Raw genomic sequence first — 17,547 nt, 5'->3', positions numbered from 1 at the left:
AGGTGTTTTTGAGGTGTGTTCACCAGCCAGGTTTGTTAGTGCCTGTCCTATATCACCTGAGAGGCTGTGATGGCAGCTCAGGGTGGGATGTGACCAGTGCAAGTGGCCACTGGGTGGCTCATGCAGAGCAAGGCTGCTCTTGTCAGGCCTACACCTTAGAATCATAGAATATCCTGAGTTGGAAGGGACCCACAAGGATCATCGAGTCCGACTCCTGGCACCACACAGGTCTACCCAAAAATTCAGACCCTGTGACTAAGTGCACAGTCCAAACGCTTCTTCTACTCTGACAGGCTTGATGCAGTGCCTATGTCCCTGGAGAGCCTGTTCCAGCATGTGACAACCCTCTCAGCGAAGAACCTCTTCCTGATGTCCAGCCTGAACCTCCCCTGATGCAGCTTGACACCATTCCCGCGGGTCCTATCGCTGATCACTAAAGAGAATAGATCAGCGCCTGCCCCTCCACTCCCCCTCTTGAGGAGTTTCCTCTCAGTCTCCTCTTTTCCAGGCTGAACAGGCCAAGTGACCTCAGCTGCTCCTTATGCATCTTCCCCTCTTTGCCCATCTTTGTAGCCCTCCTCTGGACACTCTCCAACAGTTTCATGTCCTTTTTGTACTGTGGTGCCCAGAACTGCACACCTTGATGGAGACGAGCCGTGGGCAGCACCCGGGCAGCGCGTGGCTGGGAGCGGCTGCGGGCAGGCGCTGGGCAGTGCTCACACCAGTGTCTGTGCGGACATGCTGTGGGCAGTGCTGGGTCTGCATGCTTGCACAGGCTGGTTGAAGCTTGTTGAGGAATGGAGCATGGGGTGGGCCGTCCCCACATCCCCAGCTGCCTGCTGGGCTGCCAGGTCTGCAGCCAAGAGCATGCATCCAGGCATTCTGCCCTCTGCATTTCGGGGTGAGGCAGGCTCAGGTTGTGGTTGTACTTGGAGTCTTTCCCTGCTGAGTTTGGTGTGGGATCCCTTCTTGGCTACTAAGTACTGCTGTTGCTGCAGCATGTTCAGCCAGGAAAATAAGAGGCCTGGCAATCCTGGCGGAGCATTTAATGAGGGATATGTGTGTGAGGGTGGGATCCGGTGTGAAGCCATGGCAGCACAAGATGGGCCACACATCAGGTTAGGATGGAGTTCCAGCCAAGGAACATGGAGATGAGGGGTGTCCAGGTGGCTCACGAGGAGTTCTGGAAGGACAGGGCAGTTTTCATTTTTCCAGAACTTCTGATTAAGCAACATATTCTGCTGCTCCAAGGTTGGGAGAGCACAGACTAAGGAGGTAGTTTTGGACAGAAAGACCTTGGCAAAGGACACAAACAGCCAATGGAGCTGATTTCTACTGATGCTGACACTGAAGCATGGATCCTGGAGCACCGGCCTTCATGGGGAGGGTGGGGGTTGGTTGTGCTGCTGAGCAGAGCCCCTGGGAGAGGTGCACTTACAAAATCTCTTTGCAAAGGGATTCATTCAGTAGAGAAGACCACAGAGCACCAGCTACCACTGCTCAGCACCCATCACTGTCAGTCTCCACTCAGCTGAGGGGAGCCAAGGAGGCTACATCTCACCTTGCCTTTGGTTCGGGCCCAGAGATCAGCACATGAAGATCTTGGCACATTCCATTGTGTCACGGTGTTTTGTTGGTAGCGAAGTGCCTGGCTCTTTACTTGCTCTCTTCCAAGTCTCCACACACCTGCTTGCCTGGCTGTACCCCTGTATGGTTTCTGCACAGGCCTATCTTTATGGCCGCTTTCCAGGTGGTTTCTGTGCAGTGAAGCAGCCGGAGGAGGCAAAGCCAAGAATCTGGTCCTGCTTCCAGTAGCTCTGGGATTCACTCTGAGGGCAGGGAGAGGACCATCTGCACAGGCAGGTTTGTGGAGGAATTCCCAGGGTGTTTCCCATCCTTTTTTAAACATAAATTAAATCTCTGGAAAGACCGGGAAAGCACCAGGCCCCTTAACAGCTCAAGATGCATGCAAGAGTTTACTTGTGGGCATGCACATGACTGCAATGAGCTCTAAGGCCCCAACCCATTAACATTAATTACCATCCCCAGCTCCCAGCTTGTCTCCTTGAGGGACACCCCTGTCACCACAGGCCAGAGCTCTGAGTGTGGTGTGAGTCAGCTCCTGAACACCTGCAGGCTTCAGCTGGGCATGGCTGGGGTGGCCATTCCCACCTCCAGCCATGCCTGTTACCTGTCACACCTCAGCCAACCTGTGTCAGAGCATGCACATCCACGGAGGCAATCTGTCCTGAATATCCCTGGTGCCATCGGCTCCAAAGCCTGCTAGTCCTGTCATTCAGGTATGGGGAATATGTATTTCCTTCCTTGTTGCAGCAGCTGCTTGTCCTATACGGATTACATCTGTCCTCATTCACCTTTCCTTGAGGGTAAGTAACCTCAGCTGACTTTTTTTTTCCTTTAGTTCATCACCAGACCCCTGATCCTTCTCACTGTATTTTAATAAAAGTGATTTTTTTTTTCTTTCACTACCGGACTACAGGACCCAGTGCCCTATCACAGTGCCCAGTGCAGGACCAGGAGCCCGAGAAGTTGTGTTGGTCCTTGCATGGGAGCTGTCAACCTGGATGAGCATCTCCATCCCACTGGGCTGCACAGAGCACCTGTGGCATCCATCACAAGGCTTACAGTACCCTGTCAGAAACGTGGAAGGAGAACCAGGGTTGATGATCGTGGACCTGGCAGGGCAGAGCTTGTGCAGGAGATGCAGGAGGAGGGCATGGGCACATTTACACGTGAAACACCCCCAGCCCTGCTCTGTGCCATGGGGGAGCAGTGCTGTGTGAACACCCTGCAGGTCTCAGTGCTCGGCATTCCCACTGTGTCTGCTGATTGTGACCCTCCTGAGCCTTCTGCCCTGTCTGCTCTCCCACTGCCCCATGTCAGCAGGACAGTGTGGCCCAGCCAAGGCCAACCCAGCACAAAGAGGAGCAGGAGGATCAGTGCTGGTGTGCTGCTCCTCCACCCCACCTCACCACCCCCAGCTCAGTGTGCATCTGACACGTGGTGAACAGCCTGACAGGGGACTTGGCCTTCCCAAGTCCACTTCTCTCCTGATTTTCCATTGAACCAGGATGGTTAGGTACAAATTCAATGCCTTGGCTGTATCAAAAGTGAAGAGACAAGGACGTTCCTCCCTGTTCCTCTCTTTTAATACTTCACATCCCGGCATTCCTCTGATCTTTCCTGCCTCATGGGCTTTTCAGATTCCCTCAACAGATACCTCCTTCAAGATGTGTGGTTTGTTGTTGGAGATTAAAGTGCAGAGAGAAGCACATGACTGCAGGAGTGGTTATACTGGTCCTAAGGGAGCAAGAATCTGATCTGGATGGGGAGCAGCGTGACAAGCAGCTCGTGCCACCACAAAATGCTGTGCTCTGCACAGGACACGGATGCAGCTGGGGCCAGACTTATGCTCTCCAGCTACTTTACATGACCAGTTCAGAGCACACTTCTGCATCCTCTGGGCTGCTGCGTGAGGCACACAACTCACAGAACTCTCACACTTGGTTATCCTCCCAATATCTGTCCAGTGTCCATGATGACAGTATCTTATAAATCACTGCACTTTCCAATTAGCCTCACATTTCTGCTAGGTCCTGTTGGATTGAAGCTGCTCTCTTTTTCAAAGTGCTGGGTCAGAGGGAGATCTCAGGAAAGCCTTCTCACCAGGGAGACCTTGCTTTCAGGAAACATTAGGCTTGGATGGGAGCTAAGAAGAATGGCAAGGGAAGATGGGACGGAGAAATGGCTTGGGAAGGGGGAGCAAGACTTTCTGCTCACTCCCAGAGCATGGGATCAGGGTAGAACAGCACCGCGGTCTCTCTCCGGGCTCTGCTCTGTATTCCCTCCAACAACCAGACACCTTTTCCTACAGGAGGCTTTGGTAATTTTTATTCCCCTACCAAATGAGATTGTGGTGCTGCTGTTGTAGGCACCCTACACACACACTCTTGTTCCAAGGAGATCAGAGCAGGTGGCCTTCACCTGCCCCCTTCAGCACATCGTGCTTTTCCTTTTTGCTGAGCAGAAGAAATCAGTGAGAGTCCTCAACCTTACCGAGAGCCCTCCTGATGTGAATAAGCTGGATGCTGTCCTGGAAAACTTTCTAGTCCTGTTCCAGCAGATCGCATGGGTCCAGCCTATCTTCTCCACATCCCTCAATGCTGGCCTCACTGTCGTGGTGACAGGGATATGAATGCAAGTGAGTGCTGTTCCTAGAGGAATAGGGACTGCAGAGCACTCACAGCTAGGTCCACCAGTGACCTCAGTCCTGTGGAGCCCTTGGTATTGTTACAGACAGCAATAAGAGCAAGGGCACGTGGCAGCACAACATATACCCCTGTAAGCCTGGAAAACCAGAAAAGAATCAGAGGCTTTGTAAAGTGAAAATCTCCCAGTGAAATGAGGGCTGGCAGTGCCCTGCTTTTCAGAAGCAGGGATTTCTCTAAATGAGAGCCCATGGCAGTGGTGTAAATTTAGGGCAGCCTGCAGCAAGAGGGTTGGTATGACAGCCCGGTGGTCACCCTGTGCGCTGTGCACAGCCTGGCTGAGAGCAAGGTGTTTTGTCCTGAGGCACGAGGTCTCCAGCTTCAGCTCTGCCTCTGTCTCCAGTGCTTCAGGCCTCTCCTTGCAATAGGGTCGCTCACCAACCTGCTCCTCCTGGTGTCTGTGAGCCCATCTCAGGCTGGCAGCGGGCAGAGGCAACACACTCCTCTCATTACTGCAACCTGCAGGGAGCCCTGCTGGCACCGGATGGGAGGCATCACTCTTATATTCTGCATCAATAGGTAGTTACCTGGGCCTGACACAAATAGAAATTGATCAAAAGCGGCTTTAAAAGCTCCTGAGTTCCTGGAGTAGAAAGTTCCTCTTGTTGAAATTGGGTGGGAGAGCTGCGGTTTTTCCTCAGTTCCTTTGATTTGTTGCCTAATGCAGGGGATGGATAAATCTCTAAGCCCTGAGATTTAGGGCAGGATTCATACTTTACATCTTCAGAAGACGTAGTAAACAGCCCTATACTCTCTAATCCTGGGAGCAGGTTTGTACCTGCTCACTCTGTATAAACTGGACCGGCTACAACAATTTCACATTGCGGCTGAGTTCAAAACATCCCCTTGGGGATGAAATGTTTATTGCAGGAGATTTTTTTAAGATGGTGCCTGAAAGGGAGGAAGAGGGACTCCCAGCTGAATACCCTGCACAGGCCCTGCGGGACTGTCTCATGGATGCAGAAAGCTCCAGGAGCAGTGAGACACCCCTGGCCCATAGGACAACACTCAGAGCTTCCCAAGGGTGTGAGAAGCCCCAGCCCTTCCCCACAGGATGGACAGAAGTGGGTGGCCATTTACTGGGGCAGGCAGTGCTCAGGCATGGCCCCGATGGCTGCAGTGCTCCTGGACCCAGCTGCACAGGTCCCTCTCTGGGCAGGCTGAGCTTGGGCTGCTCAAGCATCCCACTCTTCTGGGGGCAGGTCACTTTGGAGCCACCACATCTGAGGGATGCCACATCAGGGGGTTTGGTGAGTTTTTACACAAAATTTGAACCTCTGCAGATTCTCCCATGCCGTGTTTTCACATGGCATGGAGGGCTGTGCTCTGGAGGTGGCCTGCTCATAGCAGAAGCGAGGAAGCAGTGCAGGGCATGCCTGGTGGTCCCTGCGGGGGGATGCAGCCCCTCTATCACCAAGGGGCATGTTAGCCACTGTGGGTTTAACAACTGGCACCACAGCACCTTGTGCCTTTGCGTCCTGCTCTGGAGGGCTGCAAGTCCCATCACAAGGCCAGTGCCTGGCACAAGGGTGCTGGGGCAGTGGAGGCTGTGCACAGGGCAGTGAGTTAGTTACTTACAGAATCTTCAGGCTGTAGAGGCCAGAGAAAGCTTCCCCTGGGATACTGGAGATCTGGTTTCCAGACAGGCGTCTGCAGTGAAAAGAAGAGCCAGTAATGTGTCAACATCCTTGTAATGGCAGTCCCTTGTCTGCAGGCTTAGCAATTCATGCGTCTTGCCTCTTGGGGAGGATGCCGCGACACCTGCAAACCTGGCTGCAGTTTTGTGCTTGGGCAACCCTTGCATTTGACCCCTTCTTACAGTTTGAGGAACGGGCAAAGAAAATAATAGATTATTACTGCTGCCAGACCTGAATCCAGTGTTTTCAGCATCCAGTGAGTGCTCATGGCTGAAGTAATTCCCTGCATACCCACAGAGGACCTCGCTCCACAGAAATTACAGCACAGGCTGTGAGGGACCTCAGCTTCGGGCACTGACCAACCCTCAGACCCTGCTCTACACCAGGTGCCTGGCACTGAGAGTGGAGCAGGGGGAGAGTTGTTTTCTGGTTATGCATAGGTCCTGGGATGATTATCCCTAAATCATGGACCCTCATCTGTGCTTTTTGTCCACAAATGATCTGCTCCTGCACCCTGCAGGCCCTCTTTTGCCCTGTCCATCAAAGCCTGATGCCACCTGATTTGCTTCCACTCCCTCATTCCCAGCCCTGTGACCTGTGTAGCAGCTGAGACCCAGCTCCTTCAGCACATGAGAACTTGGTATTACTGCTGTGGGGGGAGACTGGGAAGGGTACTGGAGATAGGGAACACCAGGTGAATGTCAAAATAGGGCCAGATCATCTGAGCATGGCTTCCAAAACCAGGACAGAAAAAGTAAAAGTGGTTCTTGGCTGAGCTGTGTCTGGAGAAAACCATAGGAGGGAAGACACGGATAGGGTCAATTGGTTTGGGGAAGATGTGAAGGGACAGGAGAGGAAGACAAACTGGGACCACCAGAGTCACAGCACAAAGAGCAGGGCACAGCATACACAACTGGCTGGAAGAATTTCTCCAAGGAAACCTGTGGGATTCACTGGTGCACAGTGTCATCTGATCACAGCACTCAGATTTTAGCAAGGTCCAGAGCAGGCTGGGACATTAACAAGGATCTGGATTTTTCAATCGTATCAAAAAACCGTTCGCATCCCTTTCTCTGAAGGTGACTGTGGTCCTGAGAGACCATGGTGGGACCCTGTGGTTGAGCCAGGAGCAGAGTCCAGGCCTCTTGAGCCTAGGGTTGACCTGAGGAGGGTCTTCTTCTCCTTCTGTTTCTTCTGTGAGGACAAGCATGTACCAAGTCCCAAGGCCCATCAGCCAAAACCCATGAAAACTGGTTCAGCAACCCGATTCTTTATCCCGAATTACTACTGCATTTGTGCTTCACTTTCTGGTCGCCAAGTGGTCAGACAGATGTCAAGGTTGGGCTTCTCCATAGTCACAGGGTAAGAAACTTGCTGTGGTCTTCATGACTCAGGCTGGAATATTGCATCTCCCAAGGGAGACACCAAACATCATTTGTGACCAGGCACATCTCCAGTCTCTCTGAAACTCCAAAGCAGATTCAAGAAGCTGGGCACAGATGCTGGGAAGCGTGTTGTGTTCATTTAGCATTGGCAAAGCCTGCTTCTTTTTAGATGTTTTGGCTGTGAGGAAGACAGGTGTTGACGATGAGCAGCATAATCCAGGCTGGAAGCAGAGCACATTATAGTGAGGACTCTGCAGAGGTCATGGAGAGGATCTGAGCTTTTTTGAGGAGTCACACTCACCGATGGCAGAGCAGGCTTGTGCGGGTGCCCAAGCTCTCTCCCTCCCTGTCTCTCCCCTCGGGAATCTAGAGAAAATTACTCCCGTAATTAGGCCTCCGACAGCATAAACAGCACAGGGTCGTCTCTTTAATGTGTGTGAGCAGGTTATAACCTGCCTCTTTGCAGTATGCAAGCTGCCTGGCAGGCTGGGCTATTTGTCACTTGGGGGCTGTGATTTGGGGTAATTGCTCCTTTTGATTGCTGATTTCCACATGGGAGGGAGTGTTGTCCAGGAGACTGGAGTGCTCGCCTGGAGGGGGGGTGTTCCTGCACGGCATCCTCAGCCCGCTCCCAGCATCTGTCCTGCCAGGCTGCACCAGCTCCTCTGTGAGGGGCTGCCTGTCCTCCCCTCCTTGAGCTCCTGTCTGCCCCCATGCCTCCGCTGCAGGGCTCCACATGTGCTCATGGTTACACGTGCTTCTCGACTTGTTTCCTGGCCGCTGTGAGCCTTTATGTTCATGCTCCTGGGAACGTTCAAGTGGTTGCAGGACCCACTCTTGCTTGTCAGGACCCAAAATGGAGCTGGGACTTCCAGGGCTAGCAGAACGGGAGTGTGGAGATTGAATGGAGCCCTAGCTGGGGCTCCTGACCTTGGAATAGGGTTTGCTGTCGGGACACACGTTGGGCCAGTTTGTGGCTTCTCAGCACCACAAGAAAAGCAGAACAAGAGGGAACAACAGGCCTTCAGGTTTCACTGGGCACTGTCCATGGGTGAATCTAGAGGCACAGGGCATCCCCCAGCCTCAGGAAAGGCAGCCAGACCCCACTTGCTCTGCTTCTGTCCTTGGCTCTGCCACACAGAGACTGTGGTGTGTCCCTGGCTCACCTCTGGCCTCTGACTCTTTTCTCCCTTTACCTCCTCTCCCCGAGGTGTGGAGCCCCGTGCTGAGCCAGGCACAAAGGGAAGCACCAGCCCCAGCCACTCCACTTGATGTGCCTCCCAAGGCAGCTGCCAGCCTTGCTGGGGTGCAAGATGGGCTGTGCTTACTTGTATGCATGCACAGACCAGAGGTGAGAGGCGCCTATACACACAGGCTGAGGTTTTGCTCTCCTACGGGTACATGGACGAGATGTGTACACAGGTCTGGGAGCCTGGGCTTGGGAGACTTGCTCCACTTCCCAGGACTGGAGGTACAGCATGATGTTGTGGTGGCAGCCAGGTGTCCCAGGTAAGGGGCCGTGGCTGTGCCCTCTCTCTAAGAGTAGGCCAGGAATGGGTAGGGCTTTTCTGGTGTCCTGTCCATCTGGATGAGTGGCCACCATAAAGAAATGCCTGCTTCTGTGTTGTTAGCTCCTGGGTCAGTTCGTACAAGAGCTCCAAGACACAGCAGGCTCCCTGTGTGCGTGGCCCTTCCTCTGTTCATTGTCACCTGTCAATGTCCCTAGCACTTGGATCCCTCTGTCCCCTCACTCTGACTATCCAGAAATCTCCCAGCCCAGCAGGCAGGCACCCAAACACACCTCCAGAAAAGGGATTCTGTAGGAAATTCACTGAAATGATCATTTCCTTCCCATTTAAAAGGGAAAAATAACATTTGGAGTGATGCTGCGAGTGTGACTTCCCCTGAGACAGCTCTGTTTGTGGCCTCCTTTTGTGGCCTGAAGAAAACTAACTCTGCAAGGAAGGACCAAGGGGCAGCACTCCCTTGTGCCCCAAACACGCAGGGGACAGGGAGCTGCTCTTACACCTGGCCCATGGCACAGCAGCTCTGCTCCAAGCCTGCTCAGGTCTCTCTTTAGGACAGGCAGACTTGGTTCAGCTGCGTGCCTGGCTGTCCTGGAGCTTACATGGTGAGGTGAGCTGGCAGGAAGGGAAAGCTTTGGATTGAAAATGACTGATGGAAGAGGGAGAGATGGGGCAGGTGGAAGGCGGGTGGGAGCCAGAGTTGGCTGGCTTGCTTTGGAAAGCTTGCATGTTTGGTGGATTTTAGATTCTGTTTCCCCCTTCTTCCCCCTCCAGTGATTTCTGGGAACATTCCTCCAGGCTTTGATCTGCATTCCCAATACACTCCAAGTTGGAACAAACTCATGGTTTACCACTTCATGGTTGCTGTAGTTCAGTTACCACAGGCTCCCACCCCCTCCTGTATCTTGGGCTTCTTGGTCATGCTACAACTTCCATGGCACGCCCGAAGGCTGTTTGTTGGGCATGATCGCTCATGTCATGCGCTCAGACAACACGATGATGCCCTTATCATTCACATTAGGAGGCAGGAACATTGCCCATTGGCAGGACAGGACAAACATGTATGTCCATATCCCGGTGGAATTTTCCCCTTGCCAGATCCTTATTGTGCGTGTCAGCCTTCCTCTTTGATCTCCTGCTCTGGTTCATTTCTCAAGCACTAATATTGTGAAGGCAGAACCTGTGCCCAGATAAACTCCCTGCGCTCCTGTCTAAGCAGCGCCATCACATCGAGATTGTGCCATCCCCCAGGTGCACAGGGGACCAAGGGCTCCATGTTGTGCCTGAGTTTATTCTTGTGCTGGTGCAAAGCAGGAATGAAGCCAATTAAGTCATGCAAGTGAAAACATGGTACATTTGAGAAAAGAGTCAGGCTTGGACTCTCCCTTCCCACACAGGAATCTGCAGCTGGTCCTCGTGTGGTATCACCTGGAGGTGTCTCTAACGTGGTCTTTACTGCCTTACTCCATCCCCGAGGAGGAGACTATGCAGGCCTGTTTCTAACTCTGCCCCCCGTGCCCCCACCAAATGCCTGTTCCAACTCGATAGATTGATGGCATTCGTTTCTTTTGTTTATGGTCCTCAAGCCAGTTTTCAGCCCACACGAATGTTCATATGCAAGCTAGTTTGGATTCGTTTGCCAAGTAAGATTTAATAAGACAGAACTCCTTATTGAACAGCCCAGCACAGGACACTAAATGCTTTCACTCCGTCCCCTTATGTTATAAACTGTCAAGGTTTTCAGGGCAGATTTGTTCACTTCAAGCCTTCTGAGTAGTTTTAACTTTTGAGTCCACTCTGGGTGCCTCACTTGGGATACCCCAGGACAGAGTCAGTGGTTTGGAAGAATATTTTCAGGAAAATTAGGGCCAGAGATCCTCACTCACAAGGATTTTTCAAATGCTGAACTCTATCCCCAGCATTAATGGAAAAGAAAAAGAACTGAAATCCCTAAACTTTCACAACATTTTGAAGTTGACTTGGGCCTTTTCAGTGAATCCATGAACTTGGATTCATTTGTCCATGTGCACAATGGAGAACCCCTTAGGAGCCCTACTCTCCTGTCCTCACCGGTCCCTTGGCCTATGTCTGCCTCCACACCACGCCAGACTGCACAGGGCTGACCTTTGGAAGGTTTCATGCAAGGAATTATCCTTTAAACCTCTCTGTGCTGTTGCCCACCCACTGCGTTGATGACCAGTGCTGTCCTCTGCCAAGGAGCAATGTCAACCAGGAGAACATAAATTCCTGGATGAACCAGGACTGGCTGGCTGGTCTCTAAAGGGTTGCAGAAAAGCCACAGCATTGTGTTCAGTCACAGCATGCTGGTGCCTTAGGAGCTTTATTTTGGGGAAAACATGGTGCACCAGCATTCAGGGGACCTGTACCTCACAGATCAGTGCCTCTCGCCCACAGCCATCTGGAAATGGAGATCTGTGTCAAGCGATGCAGTCACCAAGGGAGCAGTGATGCTGCTACCAAATCTCAGCATGGCAAAGCAAGGTCCTGTCGCCCTGGGAGGGATCACAACAAGCTCATGGCCCTGCAAGCATTTCTCTCTCCTCCAGAGACCTCTGCGGCCTGTGATGTCATGGAAAAACACCAAAGCTGCTCTCCCAGGAGTACTCTACTCTAGGCATGTCACTGCACTGCCCCAGGAAAGGAACTTCCCCATTGTTCCAGCACACTTGAACACAGCCCTGCGATGTCAGCACCCCTTGACACAGCAGAGCTGTCACTCCAGGGGTCAGACCCAGTGTCACCGCAGCGCTGCCTCTCACAGCAACGAGGTTGCCTTGGAGTGAGACCCTGTGCTGGACAATGCCCTCAAGGCTGGATGGCTCAGGTGCCTGGGAGGTGATGTGAGTGGTGGTGGGAGCTCCAGCACCAGGCAGCGTGTGCTGGTGCCCTGTAACCCATGACAGCTCCATCAGCATATCCACCTGCAGGGAAGAGGAGTGGGATGGGGTGTCTTCCCCGAGGGAAAGGGAGGAGGAGAGTGCTGACTCTGTTCACGTTGCCAGCAAACACGCTTGCATTTCATTCCGTTTCGCTTTTATGCTGCTTCTTGGCCTCCAGTCCCTTGAGCTGCAAGAGCTGCCTGGGAAAGGGAACAGCCTGCAAGGGGAGGCCACGGGTCCTGCGCCTGCTGTAAGCGAAGCACTGCAGAGGCACGGCACTCCCCGTGACGGTGAGTCCCTCGGCCCTCAGGGCCTGCGAAGAGGCAGGTGAAAGAGCCAGTGGCTGGGAAGGGGTCTGATCTTGCCGCTGTGCCCTGGAGCAGGAGGTGAATGGCAATGAACACCTGCCTTTGGCTGCAGTTTCTCTTCTTGGCATCAGGCTCTCGTGTTTGGATTCAAAGCGCGGTAACAAAGCCCTTGCCGGCGAACACATTTCAACATGTTATTATTCCCAGGCTGGCTTTCAAGATCCTCTTTCTATTCCTTCTGTACTGATTGCTCTTGTTTCTCTTGGCTCCCAGCTCTGGCTTTTCAGGCTTCATTAACTGGAATTTATTAGCAACTTTAAACATTCTTCCTGCTGCCAGAAAGAAAGAAAAGAGAAAAAAAAAAAAAGAAAGAAAAAAAAAAAGAAAAGGAGAGAAACAAAGAGGAGAAACACTAAACTCCAGGCTGCTCCCTGTCTGTGTGAGGCCCACGTTTGAACACCTCTGTAGCAGAGGGAAGGACTGGTGGGTGTCCCCACACCCTCCCTGGCCTCTGCTGTGTCCCCTGCTGGAGGCAGGAGGTGCCAGGGAGCAGAGGAAGCCTCGCAGCCAGGAGTGCAGACTGATGGACAGACAGCACAGCCCCGTCACAGCCCTTGGAGAGGGGTCCTCAGTGGTGGCACATTTTCAAAGCAAGCTTAGACAGAAGAATCCGGTCTTTTGGCAGCCTCTGAACCTGAGGGCTAATTGCATCCGCAACACCTTCCTGAGCAGCTTGCAGTGCGAATTAATGACTAACAGGTCCCAGCACACCTGAGAGGCCCTTTCCCGTCGCTGAAAGGATGGGTAAATAGAGGCACTGGCAGGGAAAATCCTTTCACCAAGACCACACAGTGAGTGAGAGGTTTGAGCTGGAGCAGTCCTGGTGCCCTCATCTGTGCCACAAGCACTGTGCTGCCTCTGATTGCCTGTGAGACATAAGCCTTTGGTCTCTGGGGGGAGCTGGGCCAATGCAGGGGCCAGAGGCTGTTTGGACATTGTGGTGTGGCCTTCACGCTGCAGCCCCCTGCTAACAACCCTCCAGCTGGGGCTTACCTGGATCCAGCAACCCTCATTCATGGTGCTCCACAGCAGCTTGCAGGCTGTGCAGCCTGGCACATTCATCCTCAGCATCAGTGGGATGCACAGGCTTCATCGACCCCTTTTGGCAGCTTTCTTTCCCCCTCCCACTATTCCTGTTCCTCACATGAACCACAGCTGACCAGCCCAGACCATAAGCTGAGCCTCGAGTCCGGCTGATCTCTGACTTTCATGAAATTCTGCCTTCATGGGGAGCTGGAGATGGTGCTAAATTTGAAGCACAAAAAGAGGAGGCACAGTAAAAGGAGATGTGTTAAGACATTAGCTCTTCTCCAAGCACTGGGACCCTGCAGCAAGGGGCTAGATCTAATGAGAAAGAAGACTGGCAGCAGCAGAGCAGGAGAGAAGCTATGAAGAGCTCATGGAGGAGGCAGAGGAACATGGACTGTCTCTGACTATCAGAAAGGATGGAGGTGACAGATCTGTATGGGTTCAAGGGCCAGGAGTGACAAGGAGTCTTTCAGACATCTCTGAGGATTAGAAGGTAAAAATGCCCCTAACATACAAGAGTTTCCAGGGGACCTGAAAAGGAGTTTGAAAATCTGTGTTGAATTTGGCAACTATTTTTGGCTGAAGAGCCTGTGATTTTTTTTTTATTTTTATATTTTTTTTTTTAAGCACCTTTTTAAGGCACCTTTGCAATAAAGCTTTTCAGTTTTCATTTTGAAATGACTTTTTCTTTTCAAGTTTGACTCAAAGTAAAAGAGTAAATGTTAAGAAGCAATCAAAAAATGAAACAGAATATTTTATTTCAGGTCCAAGGAACTCTTTGGGGTTGACTAAAGCCTCAGAGCATCAGTTTTGGTTCACTCTGAGTTGAATTTTGCATTTTTTCTCTTTAGTTGCTGAGTCCTCAAGCCTGTTTCTTAGTTTATCATGGATGTAAAGGGGAACATAGCAGGGTATGAGGCAGGCTGGGACTCTAAGGCCATTTCTGGTCTTCACTGACCCAGTAAGCTCCAGCATGGGCAGTTCTTCCATGGGGGGAGTGCACAGAAGACTTGGTCTTGTGCTACAGTTCACCCTGTCTGATCCAAGGGGATATGTTCAGAGTAGATGAGATCTGCAGAGATTTGAGCTCTGAAAGCTGAGCAACTTTCAGTTGGGGATGTGCAAACAGATAGAATTTGTCTGCTTGATTCTTGTGCACATCTTGGCATGGGAGTGATCCCATCCTGAATGTGAAGGTCCTGATCTAATGTTTTGGGGTGAAGTTTTGGTAAAAATATAAGTGAAAAGAGCAGGGAAATGCCAGGTAAGTTGTCTCACTGGTCCATGACAGCCGTATGAATAATATATATGCATACACAGTTGCTGTCTAGATGCTGATGTTGAAAGGATCGCTTTTATTTTCTTTTTATTTTATTTTTTATTTACTACATAAAAATCCTTCTTTCCTTTATTGATTTCATATAATTCAGTTGATTTCTATAATTAAGATAACTATATTATTGCTGTCAAATTTAAGTATGAATTGGATATGAATAGATACATATTGTTGCAGTTTCAATTTTTTCTCCTAACTGTGGTGTTTTTTCCTACTCAAAATACCTTTGCTTTCCAAATGAGGAGTTGTGTGGCATTTTGAACCTCTAGTAAAATGTTCTTTAACAACTTCCAATTATTTTTCAGATTTTCCTGTTTAAATTTTTCCTCCTCATCTGCTTCATACATAATTATTTTTGGCTGCGGGAAGCTGGCTCTATTGGAGTCAATGAATATTTATTCATTGCTGGTTGAGACTGTTCTGTTTGTACATGACATGTAATCAGGACATGATTGCTTGCAGCAAGACAACCGTTAATTGTATACAACAGAGAACACGGTCTGTGTGTGTGAGAATCTGTACTATCCCCAGTGAATGCCTTGGGTGTCCATGCTTCAACACAGATGTTGACAAAATGAAAGAGGAAGGCTGCAAGATGGATGCAAGACCTTGGAAAACCCACCTCCCGGGGTAGCCTGAGCTGCAGAGCTAAAGGAGGATAAAAATGATGGCTGCTCAGTCTGTAAAGTGCTAATAGGATGGGGAATTCGGGTAGCTGGGGTCCTTACAAGTCTAATGAATACCAGATATAGACACATGAAGATGATTTGCAAGAGCATTTGAAGCTAAAAACCTGTAGTATGATCTGATATGTAGGAGATTTGACCTGTTATGAGAACAACGAATGTTGGTATCTGGTCTGGTCTTTTTTGTCAATACCAAATGTTCAGAGAAGCAAAGGCTGTGCAGAGGCTGTACAGAGCACGCAGCCTGTGCCCATCAGTGCCACTGCACAGCATTACAGGGGGCTGGCCATTCCGGGTCGCTCCACTGCTGCCAAGAGCAGGAGCAGAGGTAACAGCGTGCACGGGGCAGTGTTTGTTCCCTCTCTGCAAGATGCCTCCTTTCCAGGCAGTGCAGACAAGTTTTCTGTAAGAAATTCTGACAGTTTGGAAACTACTATTTTTGAAAAGTCCATGTCGCCCGTGGTGTTGGCTGCGAGGAATGATTCAGTAAGGTCAAAGTGTCTCATTCAGACGTTAAACTGTTGTAAGTGTTATATACACAGTAAGTTTACAACACATACATCAAATGCAACATTAATATTAGTATTTCATGCTATGCAATAATAATGTTTTGAAGAAACTGCGTTTTCCAGCAGAATCTATTGTGTTGAAAGGAGCAAGAGCATGAGAACAACACCTGGAGGTGTTTCTCATGGTCAAGTGGAATAAGACCATACAGGTGCAATTTACCCATGAAGAAATGGCCAACCTCAAACTTTTGCCCCCCAGGCTCTCATTTTTGGGGCTCCCAAGGGATTCCAGTGGTTGCTAATGCCAGTGGTTAATTTCACACTTTCAGAAGTGGGGCCACTCCTTCACTGACACACAGCCACATGCCGATCCCTTGGGATTGTGCTTGCTGCTGTGCCTGAGTGTGCCTGCTCAGACATCAGCGCACACTGGTGCACGATGGGACACCCCAGACTCTGGAGCTGATTTTTTTGGACTTCTATTACCTAGACAAAACGCCCAGGACCCGTCATGGCTTTGATCTGAAGGAGGGGACCCTGTATGGAGAAGGGTGAATGAAGCTCCCTGCTTTCTAGCCCTGCTCTGGGATACAGTGATCATTTCTGCATAATGGATTTGTTCTTTTATTCTGGCATCTAGCACGTGCAGCATAGCCTAATGGTAATATCCCCACTCAAACCCCTACAGCTGGAGTAGCAATTAACCCCCTCCAGCACCCAGCCTCCTTCCATCTCAGCCTGTGGCTCCAGTGGCAACTCTGGGGGTTGCTGCCCGAGCCCCAGGCACCCTCCAGCACATCCCCACCCCAGGCTCTGCATGGGGCCACTCCGTACTTACAGCTCCTCCAGGAAGCGCAGGTGTCGGAAGGTGCTGGGCTGCAGCTGGCTGATGTTGTTCATGCTCAGGTCTCTGGGGGAAGAAAGACAAAAGTCTCGGATCAGTCACGTTGTGGTTTGCACAGAACAAATCCCTATGCCAGGCTCTGTCTCCTCTCTGTTAAGAGGGAAAGCATTTCAGTGGAGAAACCCCTGCAAACTGAAAAGCATTAGCTTCTGTTATAATAGCTTCTTTATAAATTAGTTTTTTTTTTTTTTTTTTTAATTATTAGTATCACAGCCCAGGCTCTGCCAGCAAAGGGATGGAAAGGAGTAAGACTTGAGAGAGACACTTACTCCTCCAGGGTGGCCTTCCTGGGCTTCTGCAGGTTATGGAGCAAGTTATGACATTTCCTAACAGCACAAGGTGTGTGAGTGTCTCACACATTTTGGACGGTGGACAGGAAGCCCAGTGATGCCTGAGTGGGAATGCATGTCCTTGGGCCCAAAGGTGTATTTCTGTGGCCAGTGGTCATGCCAGCCACCCCCGGGAGTGTCTGGAGACAGAGCTGCTTTTGAGGAGACAGCAAGCCATTGAAATTGGGTATATCCTATTAGAGAGGCCTGCTGGAAACTGGAAAAAAAAAATCACACCAAAAAAAAATCAGGAATGAGACCTAGGTCTGCTTCGTGGATGGCAAAGCTTGAATTCAGGGGGCTGGGGGAATCCGTGTGCTTGTGCCTGTTTCAGGCTCTGAGATCTCTCGCTAAAGGCTTACCCCACCTGCTTAGGGTCAGACAGACCCTCACAGAGGAGGCAGTGCCAGTACCTATGGGGTCCACGAGCCCTGTCCTCATTTTAGGATATAAGAGTAGCAAAGTCCGCAGCAAACAGTGCATTAGGCTAGTTGGTAGTTGAGGAAAACAAACAAACAAACAAAATGAGGATGCTTTTGGGTTCTGCGCCTCTTTAGGGGGTCTGATACTAAATTGCTGCAACTCTGCCCTTGTGGGCAGCTGACAGTGAAGAAAACCATGCTTATTAAACAAGTCTGAGCAAGCTGTG

The 17,547-nt window shown here is 50.8% G+C and overlaps 1 protein-coding gene across 1 annotated transcript in view; it reads right to left on the bottom strand.

Annotated features, from left to right (window-relative positions):
* The window catches only part of LGR6 (leucine rich repeat containing G protein-coupled receptor 6), a gene marked incomplete at both ends in the record, with an annotated part of 124,323 nt that overhangs the window by 62,577 nt on the left and 44,199 nt on the right, over positions 1-17,547 (bottom strand). The window contains 2 exons of the mRNA XM_082778741.1: positions 5,868-5,939; positions 16,504-16,575. Of these exons, the coding sequence (XP_082634867.1) occupies positions 5,868-5,939; positions 16,504-16,575 (144 nt within the window). The remainder of the gene's footprint in view (positions 1-5,867; positions 5,940-16,503; positions 16,576-17,547) is intronic.

This window comes from Aythya marila (assembly GCF_965140915.1).
Source record: "Aythya marila genome assembly, chromosome: 24".
NCBI classification, from domain to species: domain Eukaryota; kingdom Metazoa; phylum Chordata; class Aves; order Anseriformes; family Anatidae; genus Aythya; species Aythya marila.
The sequence above is the reverse complement of the archived record's forward strand: the minus strand, read 5'-3'. Positions and strand labels throughout refer to the sequence as shown.